The sequence below is a fragment of the Rhinopithecus bieti genome, unplaced genomic scaffold, assembly GCF_001698545.2.
Source record: "Rhinopithecus bieti isolate Rb0 unplaced genomic scaffold, ASM169854v2 scaffold_40368, whole genome shotgun sequence".
NCBI lineage: Eukaryota > Metazoa > Chordata > Mammalia > Primates > Cercopithecidae > Rhinopithecus > Rhinopithecus bieti.
The window spans coordinates 3,624,023-3,637,174 of NW_016817546.1; the positions used below are offsets into that span (position 1 = coordinate 3,624,023).

Consider the following 13,152-nt stretch of genomic DNA (forward strand, 5'->3'; position numbering starts at 1 on the left):
AATCACAGCTAACAAGGTCTCACATCAATTCGCTGATCAATTTTTAAACACAACCTTTTAGTACTAAGTAGGACAAACGCGAAAATTGCTTCTTGTGCAGATGCCCAGAGCTGTCTGAGCAAATGCCACCGCTCTCATTTCTGAGATGCTGCCTCACTGTCCAGAAGCATGTCTGGGCGTGTGCTGTCCCTGCCCTTCCGAGAGACCCAGAGGCGCTGGCAGCATACAAGCTGGCTTTTCCTTAGTGTTCACTTTCTTGTTCCAATTGTGGGGACATGAGCCCCAGCAAATACATCAGAGGTGGGGCTCCGTTCGGGGTCCCTGACTTCCCGCAACAAAATACATCTGACTGCGATCCACATGGTTCACGGCAGCTGGGAAACGGATGGTGGATGCTGGGTGAAATGCAGATCTCGGGTTCTTCAGCTTACAGCAAGCACTGCAGGGGCTGCATTCCACATGACCTCAATAGATAGATACTGGAGTCTCCATGGCATGTGGGCAGCTAGAATCTGCATCCGGCTTCAGAATTTGGGAAGCATGTGCACCCTGAACTCTCCTCGTTAACTGTGGAATGGGGGTCAAGCGTGTGGGAAATCTGAGTCCTGGGGAGCTTAAGGGACATGCTGAGGCCCGAGGCGTCTACTGCTGGGTGATGGCACCAGACTCAGCATTCCCTTTCGCCGCGGCCACCTGGCTCACCTCTCTACTCTCCCCTGGGGCAGAGCGCCTTCGCAAAACAGAAAGAGGGAGGCAGGCTGCCGCGTTGGCTCCCGGGAGCACGTGCTCACTGGTCCCTGCAGCAGACTTAACCGTGTGCTCTAGCGAGCCCATGCTGGGCTCTGGGGTGCCGGGAGAGCCCCGTCTTACCTCATCGGTGATCTGGCCTCCGAAGGTCACCCATGTTCCTGGAAGGAGACACAGGGGTTCAAGTTAGGGACCCAGCAGCAAGCCAGATTCTCCCGTCGGTGCTCAGGCCTCAGGCTGCAGGGCCCAGGGGGCAGCCACAGGAGTCCCTCTGTGCTGCTCTGTGGCCAGGGTGTCCTTGGTGTGCGTGGACACCTGGCCTTCAGAGAAAGTCCTGCTCTCTTGGGGTCACTAAACTGAGGGGACGAAAGTCTCTAGGGTGGGTTGCTGGCTATGGGCCCAGCAGGTCTGGGGCTTTTGAAATGCTTGTCAGAGCTGCGCTGAGGTAGCTCCACATGCTGCAAGGAAAGGCACAAGGGACGCCTCTCTGAAAACACACCAGGTCTGACAGTGGCATCTGCGTGCTCCTGCTGGGACGGAGCGGGGAGGGCGATGTCAGGGCAGTGGGTGGTGGTTCGGGGCAGGGTATGCGTACTGCAGTGGGCGCTGTGTGTGTGGGGTGTGTGTACTGCATGCACAGGGGAGATGGGGACTGCACGTTCTGGAAACAGGCCTTGCATCTGACAGGAGAGGAAAAAGGGCCAAATCCAATGGTGCTCCAGGAGGGACTCGTAAGCTGAGCCTGCCGTGGAAGGTAAGGTGTCTTCCTTGCACTCCCGGGGCCGGAAGGGCCTCTGATTTTGTGGTGTGGGGTGGGGACCGTGTACGGAGGGGCCCCTAGTATCCGCCTCACCTCCTCTGCTGAGGTTGTGTCTCTCTCTTCCTCTATCCCAGGCCCCCTCCCACCTGCCTCTTTGTTGCCATGGCAACCGAGCCCCCCTGAATCCTGGGCTCTGGGTGCAGCTACTCCCTGGGGAGTACCAAAGGCCGGGCCACCCTGCCTCCCAAGGGGTGTCCAGTTCAGCCCATGTCCGGCCCCCCCCACAGCCTGTTTCCCTGGTGGGATGGAGGGGACCACCACACTCACCAAGTCCCAGGCAGGAGACCCGCAGGCCAGACTTGCCCAGGTTCCTGAAAAACAAACGCCACGTGAGTTCTCAGCACCCGTGCAGGACCCCGCCAGCCAGGCTCAGGTCCTGCCAGGGCCAGCCCCGAACCACTCCCCCAACAGTCAGTGTGTGTTTGGAGGCTCCGAAAGGCACCGGGGACCTTCAGAGAGGTGCTTCTGCTCAGGCACCGCAGGGGTAAAGTGCCAGCTGCCCCCAGCCCACACCATGCTGCTGGCACGGGCCCTGCTGGTGCCCACTGGGGATCTGCAGAGTGGTCTCGAGGACAGATGGAAATGCAGAGGGACGCTGTTTCATGGTGACACCGGGCTGGTCTCAGTCCCATGGCACCATCTATGTGGTGCCCCTTGCAGAGAGCCGCCTCTTCCCTCCTCTCTGAGGCTGCAATTTTGATTTTGTGTCTCTTCTTCCTGTCTCCAGAGACTAGGGCAGGAGATCGTCCTGGGCACCGGACCACATGGCCTGTGCATCTGTCCCTCAGGGTGCGGGGAGCTCCATGATGGGGCTGCCAGTTCTTAAGCAAGGCCAGCCCTTCCTTTGTTACAGCCAGAACTAGGCCCAACAGCCGCGGCAGAGCCTGGCAGCGCAGGCCTCCTAACCAGGCACAGCTGCCCGGGCTCCTTCCCAGGGCCACTGAGGCGCCCACCCGCTGCGGTGCATCCCAGGGTTCACAGGAACGGGCCTTGGGCCATCATGACCATCCTCCTTAGGAGGTGAAAGGGAGGGTTGGGCAGGCCCCTCTGCTGAGGACCGTTCCATGCTGGTCTGTCTGGCCACCAGTCCACCGGGAGCCCACGGGATTGCAGCAGGCCAGGCGGTCCCCAGGCATCCCGTCCCCAGATCCTCCCGGGAGCCGTATGTGGCAGGTGCCTTGCTTGTTGTGACATCGATTCCCACGGGATGAGACCTGCCCAGCAGGTGGAGGAGCTGGGATCCCACCCAGGCAGTTGGCTCCCAGCTTACGTTCCCCACCATGGTGGCGTGCATCCCACCCCCAGCCTGTTTAGCAGGTCCTGATCTGCCCAGATGATGAAGTTGGCAAGTGGCCGGGTGGGTCTCACAGCTGCAGCCAGGCCTGGACTCATCTGGGGTCAGATTCCACTTCCCTTGTGGGATCCAGCTGCCAGCATCTGGTCAAGGGGCAGCTGCTTCTAGGAGGTGGGGAGTGAGAGCCATGAGTTACCAGCGGGTGAGGCCCAGCCTCCTGGCCCAAGGGCCCTGCATTTCCCTGGGGCCACGACCCTTCTAACTTCGGAGGATGCGAAGTCCTCAGTTAATCCTCTTCCTGTCCAAGCCTGGCCCCTGGGAAGGCGGCATGGGGCTCGAGCCTCATTCTGACCCCCTGACTTCTGACATGAGCCCACTCTGTCCCTCCCAGCCTCAGTTTCCCTGGTTATAAGACTCCTGGACTCCTATATCACGAGTGGATATACTACTACTAAGCAGCTTGAAAACAGCTGAACGTGTCACCAAATTGAAGGTACTTTAAAATTGCCTAGGTTTATTTTTTAATTTCCCATTAAAGCCAGTCCAGCTGCCAGCTATTGCTCCTGTAGGCAGAGCTGGGATTTTCCCTAAAGGAGAACATAAGAACAGGCGAGTTTTCTTTCAGGAAAGGGGAGGACCGGGCGGCGGCTATGGGCAGAGACTGAAGCCAGAGCCCAAATCCTGGTTCACCTTTCCTGGCTGGAGGACTCTGGGCATTTTATGGAGTGGCCTGATGCCTCAGTGTTCTCATCTGTAGAATGGGCTCACAAGGCTGCCTTTCTCATGGTGGCTTCCATGAGGACAGAAGGAGATCCGTGAGGACAGAAGGCCACAGGACACTGACTCACGTGTCTCATTTCCCAAAGACAGCAGGAGGGTGACCTTTTCTTATTCAAAAACAACAGACAAATCAAATAAGCTTTAACTATTACCATGTTAAAAAGGAACTGAAGTTTCCTTTTTCTTCCTTATACATCAAAGAAATAATCTGATAGTACCCTCTGCATTGCTGGCATGTTCCAACCCAGAATAACTCATGTCTGTGACTGCCAGAGAGAACAGCCCGACTGTATCACTAATACATTCTGCACGAGCCTGGTCAGTTTAGAAGTTTAGGTTAACTTCCCCCATGCTGGCTAGAAAGTAACTGTGGTAGGAAATTATAAAGTTGCTTAGTAGGAATCCAATAATGAAGCAAAGGGCTGGAGGTTCTGACCAGTGCATCTCGGCTGCTTTGGGGTCATAACCCCTTTGCAAAAACAGATAAAGCCTGGAAATACGATCAGATACATATGCCCTCAGAACCTTGCTTGCAACATCTGGGTGTTCACAGAGCCCTGGACCCCACTGGTCTAGACACATTTGGGCATGGAGAAGGGAGGCCAGGCCCCCACCTCTGCAAAACCACGTCCATGAGTGACTGTGGGGAGCAGTTGCTTGAAGAGGCTCTGCTAAAGGCCAGGTTGGGGCGAAGAGAAGAGGCGCCCCTTGGTCGCCAGTTTGGGGAGGGCTGACAAAAGTTGCCCCTGCCCCTGATTCCATATCTGTTCCTGGTCTGACTGGTGGGAAATGGGCCCGCTTCCCCGAGTGGGCTCCGGGTTCAGCCGCTCTTCCACTCACCACCCACAGGACTAATTTAACAAAACTAGGGCACCACGTGATGCCACAATTACTCTGCTCAACTTGTTTCCCTGTGAAAATGATGGTATTGGTTCTGCCATCCGCTGCCAGGCCTCGGGAGAAGGGATGCAAAGGGACAGGGCACCTCCAGGCTGAACGCTGTGTAAGCATAGCTGCTGCGTGGGGGTGGGGAGCACACGTCTCAGCCGGGTCTGGGCAGGGCTGCTGCACTTGAAACTTCCCAGACACAGAAACCATTTCCTACCGATTCCTTCCTCCTCATTACAACTTGACATCCTAATGAAGCAGGCGGTCAACACCTCGAAACCCAAATACTGTTGGTCTTCATTAACTTGCCTCATGTCTCTCCTGGGGTCTGGAAAACGCCCAGCGAGGACTCACAGGCATAACCTCTGCTGGAGGGGAGCGCCCATGCCCATCGTGGAGCCCCTGGATGCTGCACACCCTAAAAACTGCACTTCAGACTTGGGAAGGGCCAGAGCTGGAAGGCTCCGGGAAATGACAGGTCATTTTACAAAGAGGAGTTTGGGGCCTTTCATTGGAGCCACCTGGGCAGAGGACAAAACTGTGATCCGGTGAAGGGCGAGCACCGTGGCCTTGGTTAGCTGGTCCCAGAGGAAGGCAGATGGGACGGCTCCTGTTAGTGCCCTGCTCGCCTGTCTGCTCTGTGCAGTGATGATCTGTTTGCACACCTGCCCTGCTCCCAGATTCCAGGCTCCCTAAGGACAGGCTGGGCTTCCAGTCTTTGCCTTCTAATTGGAGCTGGCAGTGGCAGGGTCCCAGGGAGTGCTTGTTTGGGACGATGTTGGGGAGTAATTCAGGGCTAAGAAGCCCAGGCCCTGGGGTCAGACTCTCGGGACCAGGTGCTGGCCCCTCCCTTACTTATCAGGCTTGGCCTCCTGCCATCCCACACTGAGTATGCCTTAGGCCCTTGGGCAAGAATGTGGTGCCTGGTACTGGCCATGCACCTTTAAGTTTCCTAATACCTGTGGACTGTGCGCATCACTGGACAGCTGTGCCTGGCGCACACCACTGGGAAGGGCCAGCTTCCCAGGGAGGAGGTGAGAGTCACAGGGAGGCTGGGATCAGGCTCCCCCTCAGTCCCTGCTGCCCCTCGCTTGCACCCTGGCTGTGGCCCTGGGACAGTCCCTGTGCAGCAATGCATTAAGCAGGTACCGCATGAGCAGGATGGGAGAGGCCCGGGGCGGGGGTGCACAATGGCACAGGCTTTGGATTGCCAGGCCCATCTCAGCCCCTGTGAAACTGCACCTCATCCTACAGGGCTATGAACCTACCTCCCGCCGTGACAACAGCAAGGAAAGCTCCCAGGTCTGGCCAGGTATAAGGCTCTGTTTGCAACTCCATTGGAGAGATGGGGTCCCTCAGTCAGAGAGTGCTAGGGCTGGGATTTGAACTCTGGTCCGCAGACTGCAAACCCGCTCTCAGTCAGACAGTGCTAGGGCTGGGATTTGAACTCTGGTCCGCAGACTGCCAGCTTGATGAACACCCCCTTTCACTGCCCTGTCTTGCCCTCTCTGCCTCCAGTACGCATGTGTGTGCATGCACACATAAGCACACACATGGGCATGGTGAGGACTCACCCTCTTGGAGAGCCACTCCTCAGTGAGTTTTAGGAGGGAAACAGTGTTAACAGCCACACTTTCCAATTACGTAGTGCCTTATGTTTAGAAATAGTCCCGCTTTTAAGTCCTTTGAGATCCTAAGACTGACATAAAAGTCACAGAAGGCAATAGGTATCTAAACCAAAAAATATACGTATACATGTTTGGTTCACTCCTAGCTTTATTTATTTATTTTTTTGAGACAGGCTCTCATTCTGTCACCCAGGCTGGAGTGCTGTGGCGTGATCTTGGCTCACTGCAACCTCTGCCTCCCAAGTTCCAGTAATTCTCCCACCTCAGAATCCCAAGGTGGGATTACAGGTGCGCACCACCATGCCCAGCTAATTTTTGTATTTTTTGGTAGAGACAGGGTTTCACTATGTTGGCCAGGCTGGTCTTGATCTCCTGACCTCAAGTGACCCACCCTCCTCAGTCTCCCAAAGTGCTGGGATCACAGGCGTGAGCCACCTCACCTGGCCCTAATTCTAGCTTTTGATCCCTACTTAACAAAAGATGTAAACTCCAGAGCTTTTAAACAGAGAATTCCATTCTGGACTGTCATTAAGCTTAGAGGATTAGACACTTTCAGCCCAGAGGTTCATTAAAGCATATCCCACCCTCCTGGGACACAGGGAAGGAAGAGACACGAATGTGGATACAGGACCCCAGAGTCATCCCAGAATTCACCTCCAGAATGGGTTGGCTTAGATGACGCAGTTTTCACACGAGGCCCAACTCTCAGGCATTGGTTTTGCAGAGGTTTAAGCCACACAGCTCAGGCATCAGGATGGACTCACAATGCTTTTCAGGGTTTATACCAGCTATAAACCCAGAAGATTCCCAAATGCAATGGGAACAGTCTGTGGCTCTTTCTGACGCTGGTGGCCTGCACTCCTGTTTCAGGTCACTGAAAAGCAGAGTTGTCCCCAGTTCGGTTCCTGTTTTGGAAAAACTTTCCTAAGAAACCTGGGAACCAGAGACCTAACTTAGCTTTTCCAGCTTCTGCAGACCACGTGTTGTGGAGACTTCCTTTATCCCTGGAGGATGGTTCTGGACGCAATCAACGCTCTGGACTCAGAGACTTACATAGGGAGTGAGGAAGGCCGTCCCCCCTCTACAGCCCTGCTCCCAGGACCCTTTGTACAAAGCTGGGACCCTCCTTTTCCATCCTGGGCACATTCTGCCATCCTTTGAGAAAGGCCCCGGCAGGGAAGGGGAGGGAGGCCCTGCTCCTGACATGAGTGCTTTAGCATCCTCCCCACATACAAGTCACAGCACCTGGAGCCAGATGGGGGCTGAGCCCAGGTGGAGGGAAGCAAGGTGCCTGGGCGGACCATTGGGAAACTCCAGATGTGGCCTGGCTGACTGTGCCTGCTGGAGCAAGAGTCCCGCCTGCTAGAGGAATTGGGCCCCGGGCCTGGCTCAGGTGGAGGAAGGAAGATTCGTTCCATCACAGGGTTCACCCCACAGCCCCTCACTATCAAACGGATGTTTGTCACGGTGGCCTGGCTGGAAAGATATCGGATGACCCCCAGGGCATCTTGTGGAGCCTGTGTGCCCAGGGGAGGGCAGGAAGATGTTGGGGGGCCCTGTGGCCCATGCCTCAGGGTTCCCCAGGAAAAGGCAGCATTGGTGGCTTGGCTATTGTAAACGACCCTCAGAAAGAAAACAGAGGCAGAAGGAAGGAAGACAGCACCCTCACCGTCTCCCCCTGAAACGGGAAGAAAGAAACTTCGCACTGACCAGATTCTCAACGCTGTTTCTCAGCATCCACCAAGCACTAAGCACAGCCCCTCCCAGCCCTCAGGACAAACTGCCCAAGTGTGACAAACGGGGATTTGCAGATTTTATGCGCTCTCGAAAGTAAGGAGGTGGGGAGTTGGGGAGGCCGGAAGGTCAGCCCCCACCCTGCAAAGCTGTGCGACCCCGTACCTATATTTCATCCCGTGTTGCTTCATGCTGGTGTCACCGGCACATGGGAGACTCTGCACCGACAGCTGTCCCAGGCTCCGGGCCACCATGGCCACGGCGCGGAAGCGGCCTCGGGTGCCCAGGCTGGGGCTGCTGGCCGCTGGTCGGCCCAGCCGATCCTCAGGGCCCCGGCCCTTGAGGCTGTGCTCCGAGCACACAAAGGACACCTGCATGCTGAGGCTGGGTGCTCAGATCCTGGCTGCGTCCCCTGTTCCCTTGGGCTCAGGAGCCATCTGTCCCCTAGAAACTCTTCTCCCCTGACCAGGACGAGACTTTATCCAGAAGCCAAGGAAGCCAAGGATTTCCGAAGGCAACGGTGGGGACGAAGGCTGCACAGCTCCGAGGCAAGGAGTCACATTTCCAGACCCGAGCTACAGAAGACCTGCTCGAAGCACGGCTGGAGGTTGGCGGGGATGGGGGTGTGTTTTCTCCTCCCCTCACATCTCTCCTGTCTCTGCAGGTCCTTCCTCTGTCCCCACCCTTGTCCAGCTCTGGCTGCCCAAGTCCTCAGCCCAGTAGTCTCCAAAAGTGTTGGGCAGGGCTGGGCTGTGAGTTACTCCTGATGATGAGTGATGGGTGACGAGCGCAGCTGCCTTCTGTGGACCGGAGAAGGGAGGGCTCTCTCTGGTGCCACTCTTGGAGCCGGAGGTGATGGCCTGGGGGGCTGCGCAGGGCTGCTGTGACTGCTCTCCTGGGCAGCGGCTCAGGGGGTCTTGGGGAGCAGCTGCTTCTTGGTGCTTCTTGAGTCTCTCCGAGGGGGCCTGGGATCCAGCTCCTGGCTCTGCGCGCCGTGGGCGGCTGAGGCTCCCACCAAGTCAATGAGGCGACCAGGGAGAGGTGCGGGCAATGTCTGGCCATTCATTATTAATGAAGCAGGATGCATGAGCCGCCTGCCTTGGCTGGTCCCCTGGGGCCATTGCTGGCTGCTCTGGGCTGACAGCTGCTGGACCAGGACTGGCCTGAGCCCTGGGTAGGCACTGCAGCCAGGGTGGACGCCGCAGGCTGGATGGCTGAGCTTGTAGGCAGCCAGCTCCAAGCAAGGCAATGCCCACTCCGGTCACAGCCCCCCTGGTGCATGCCCAGCGGCACCTCCTTGGGGTTCTCACTCCGGAGAGTGGGGTATCCACTGGGGGATTGGCACAAGGAGAAGCAACATCACCAGAAATGTGAAGAAGCCACTGTGTCTTGATGATAACGACACAGATGGCCCAAGGAAGGAAACGCGGGGGTCAAAGGGACAGAGAGGTTCCAACACTCCCAGTAAAACTTAGGTTACAGCAGATGCTCAATAAATACCCTGCAATCAGTGAGTGAATGCTTGAATGAAGCAAGCCCCTGCCCTACTTTACTTCATCCTCTTCAGCATTCGGAGGGGCTGGCTCTGCCCTGACCCCAAGTGTCCCCTTCACACCCTGCAGGTGGGTCCTGGGCAGAGCTGCCTTCTGGGCCCCCTCTTGTCCTGCCAGGAGGTACTAAGGGCACTGGAAGGTGGTGGGGTGATGGGGGATAGGCAACCCTGTGCACAGCCCACCCCTTCTTGAGGCTGGACTCCAGGACTCAAAGGCCACAGCCCTGGCCTCCCGGGAGCTCATGGGCTGCTGAAGAGGCACAGACGGCCACCATTCCACCTTTGGCCCCTACCTACGGCTCAGGTTAAGTGTTTTGCCCCCTACCCTTGTCCCTACTTGGAGGCTCTTTATAGGGTGTGAGCAGCAGCAGCTCTTAGCATCCCTACTTCCCCTAAATGTGCAAAGCCAGGGCCAAGATGGAATTTGCTCAGACTATCTTACAGAATTTTTCAACAGCCTCCTTCTCTATTTATAAAAAGGATCATATTGATTTGTTCAAAGAGCCAAGCAATTCCCTTGCTAGCTGTGTCCTCAAAGAACTGAAAACATACGCCCACACAAAAACTTCAACACAAATGTCCACAGCAGCCTTATTCACAATAGCCCAAAACCGGAGATCACGCAACTGCACTCCAGCCTGGGTGACAGGGCAAGACTCTGTCTCAAAAAAAAAAAAAGAAGTACTGACACAGGCATGGACGAACCTTGAAAACATGATGCTAAGTTAAAGACACTCATGAAAGAACGCATATTATTCCATTCATATGAAATATCCACAGTGGCTTAAGCCTGTAATCCCAGAACTTTGGGAGGCTGACGTGGGTGGATCATGAGGTCAGGAGTTTCAGACCAGCCTGGCCAACATGGTGAAACCCCGCCTCTACTAAAAATAAAAAAAGAAAAAAAATTAGCTGGGCGTGGTGGCAGGCGCCTGTAATTCCAGCTACTTGGGAGGCTGAGGCAGAAGAATCACTTGAACCCAGGAGGCGGAGGTTGCAGTGAGCCAAGATTGCACCACTGCACTCCAGCCTGAGCGACAGAGTGAGACTCTGTCTCAAAAAAAAAAAAAAAAAAAAAGTCAGGCATAGTGGCTTATGCCTGTAATCCCAGCACTTTGGGAGGCTGAGGCGGGCGGATCAGGAGGTCAGGAGATCCTGGCTAACACAGTCAAACCCCGTCTCTACTAAAAATACAAAAAAATTAGCCGGGCGTCATGGCGGGTGCCTGTAGTCCCAGCTACTCAGGAGGCTGAGGCAGGAGAATGGTGTGAACCCGGGAGGTGGAGCTTGCAGTGAGCCGAGATGGCACCACTGCACTCCAGCCTGGGAGACACAGTGAGACTCTGTCTCAAAAAGAAAAAAAAGAAAAAAAAGAAAAAAAAAGAAATATCCAAATAGGCGAATCCATAGAGACAGAGTGGTTGCAGGGGGTGGGAATGGGGAGTGAGAGTTGAAGGGTATGGTCTTCTTTTTGGGGTTGATGAAAATATCCTAAAATTGTGGCAATGTTTGCATAGCTCTGAATACATGAAAACTGCTGAATTGCAGTTTTCCATACTGCTATTAATTCCATACAATTGTAATGAATCCCATACAATTGCATTAAATGAATTGTATGGCATGTGAATTATATTTCAATAAAGCTGTTCCCCTCCCCCTGCAAAAAGTCACCTGCCTGAAAACCGTCTGGGCCTCTGTTCCTGCTGTTCCCTGTGGAAGTGCCCTTCCTGTTTCTCCGCCTTTGAACCTGGAGTTGCTTTTGACATCAGCTCGGACAGTGCATGCGCTGGCCTAGTGAGACGTGTCCAGCACCATGTCACATGCTCAAAAGCCTTCAATAAATATTGGATCAATGGACCCAGGAAAGACTAACTTACGTTCCTTATGATATGATACTAAGGGACACAAACAGCTGCTTGACAAATGTCCACTTACTGGGGGAATGGCGTTTCCTAGCTCACACTGTGTTCTTTTTTGAGAACCCAAGGTAGAAATTTTAGGGACACTGGACTCTTTTTTTTTTTTTTTTTTTGAGATGGAGTTTCGCTCTTGTTGCCCAGGCTGGAGAGCAATGGCATAATCTTGGCTCACCACAACCTCCACCTCCCAGGTGCAAGTGATTCTCCTACCTCACCCTCCCGAGTAGCTGAGATTACAGGCATGTACCACCACACCCGACTTTTTGCATTTTTAGTAGAAACAGTGCTTCTCCAAGTTGGTCAGGCTGGTCTCGAACTCCCAACCTCAGGTGATCCACCCGCCTCGGGCTTCTAAAATGCTGGGATTACAGGCATGAGCCACCACGCCTGGCTGACACTGGAATTCTAAGCAAACAGTGGCTTTCTTCTTTGTGGAAAGTCTGTATAAAACACACAGCCCTCGCCAGTCACTGCCTGGTCATCTAGTGGGTGAATTTGGTATTTTATTTTTACCACCGATTTAATTTACTAGCCTATCCTTATTTTCCATTTTCCCCATATTTCCTATTATTTATTTAAAAAATTTCATGGTAGCAGATTAATTTAACAATGTCACCTATAATCCTTTTGGTAATAAGGTGGGGTGGGGGGTAATTTTAAAAATATTTCAATATAATTTGTGCATTATGCACATTATATTATGTTATAACCTGTGAAAATTGGTGGCATGGATGATTACCCTGTATCAGTGGGTGTCACCCGGGTGGGGTTTTGTTCCCCAGGGAACAATGGGTAGCGTTGGGAGGCATTTTTGGTTGTTCCAACTGGGCAGGGGGTGCTACTGGCAGTAGGCAGAGGCCACGGATGCTGCCCCCTGACAGAGAACTGTCCAGCCCAAGTGTCAGTGCTGCCAAGGTTGAGGAAGCCTGCTCTGTATCAACCAGAATCTGGGATGGTGTATTTCTGATGACATCGTCCAGACAAGGGAAGTCTGGAACATTCATGTGTGGGGACAGAAAGCAGGAGATGGAGAGGGGGCCCTTCCAGACAAAACCACCAGTCCCAGCAAGCAGCCCTTGGTGTTGAAAACCTCTCCCACCCAGGAAGGAGATACACTAAACAGTCTCCAGGAGGGAGTGGTGGGGGGTTCCTATCTTCTTCAGACTTCTCTATACTTCCCAAATTTTCTATTATGGGATGCATATTTCTCTTATAATCAGGGAAAATCTTCCAGTTTTTCTTTAAAATATTTAACCAAGGGACTGGGCGCGATGGCTCACACCTGTAATCCCAGCACTTTGGGAGGCAGAGGTGGGCGGATCAACTGAGGTCAGGAGTTCCAAGACTAACTTGGCCAACATGGCGAAAACCTGTCTCTACTAAAAATAAAAAAATTAGCTGGGCGTGGTGGCACATGCCTGTAATCCTACTCAGGAGGCTGGGGCAGGAGAATTGCTTGAACCCAGGAGGCGGAGCTTACAGTGAGCCGAGATCGAGCCACTGCACTCTAGCCTGGGCAACAAGAGCGAAACTCCATCTCGAAAAAAAAAAAAAAAAGAGAAAAGAAGTCAATCGGCACATGTCTGGATCTCCTCCTCGTCCCAACTCGGATGCATCTGCAAGGAGAGGCCCTTTGCGAGGACACTGAAATGCGCAAAGCTCAGGTCAAGGTTGTAAGCTTTTAGCTTTCCACTCCTGTCTAATCCTTGCAACTTTCTAAGAATACTGCAAGTCTCAACACTGTTTGGATTTTTGTGTGTGTCTGTTTCTTTTCTGTGTTGTGTTGAGAC

At 54.1% G+C, this 13,152-nt stretch overlaps 1 protein-coding gene across 11 annotated transcripts in view; it reads right to left on the reverse strand.

Moving 5' to 3' along the window:
• The window catches only part of KCNAB2 (potassium voltage-gated channel subfamily A regulatory beta subunit 2), a 113,552-nt gene that overhangs the window by 31,235 nt on the left and 69,165 nt on the right, over positions 1–13,152 (reverse strand). For 10 of the 11 annotated variants that reach the window (XM_017856023.1, XM_017856024.1, XM_017856026.1 and 7 more), the window contains 2 exons: positions 1,835–1,878; positions 871–908 (listed from right to left, as the gene is read on the reverse strand). In XM_017856023.1, the coding sequence (XP_017711512.1) occupies positions 871–908; positions 1,835–1,878 (82 nt within the window). Of the gene's footprint in view, positions 1–870; positions 909–1,834; positions 1,879–8,056; positions 9,833–13,152 lie in introns of those variants that run through there. The other variant, XM_017856028.1, reaches the window with a different exon arrangement.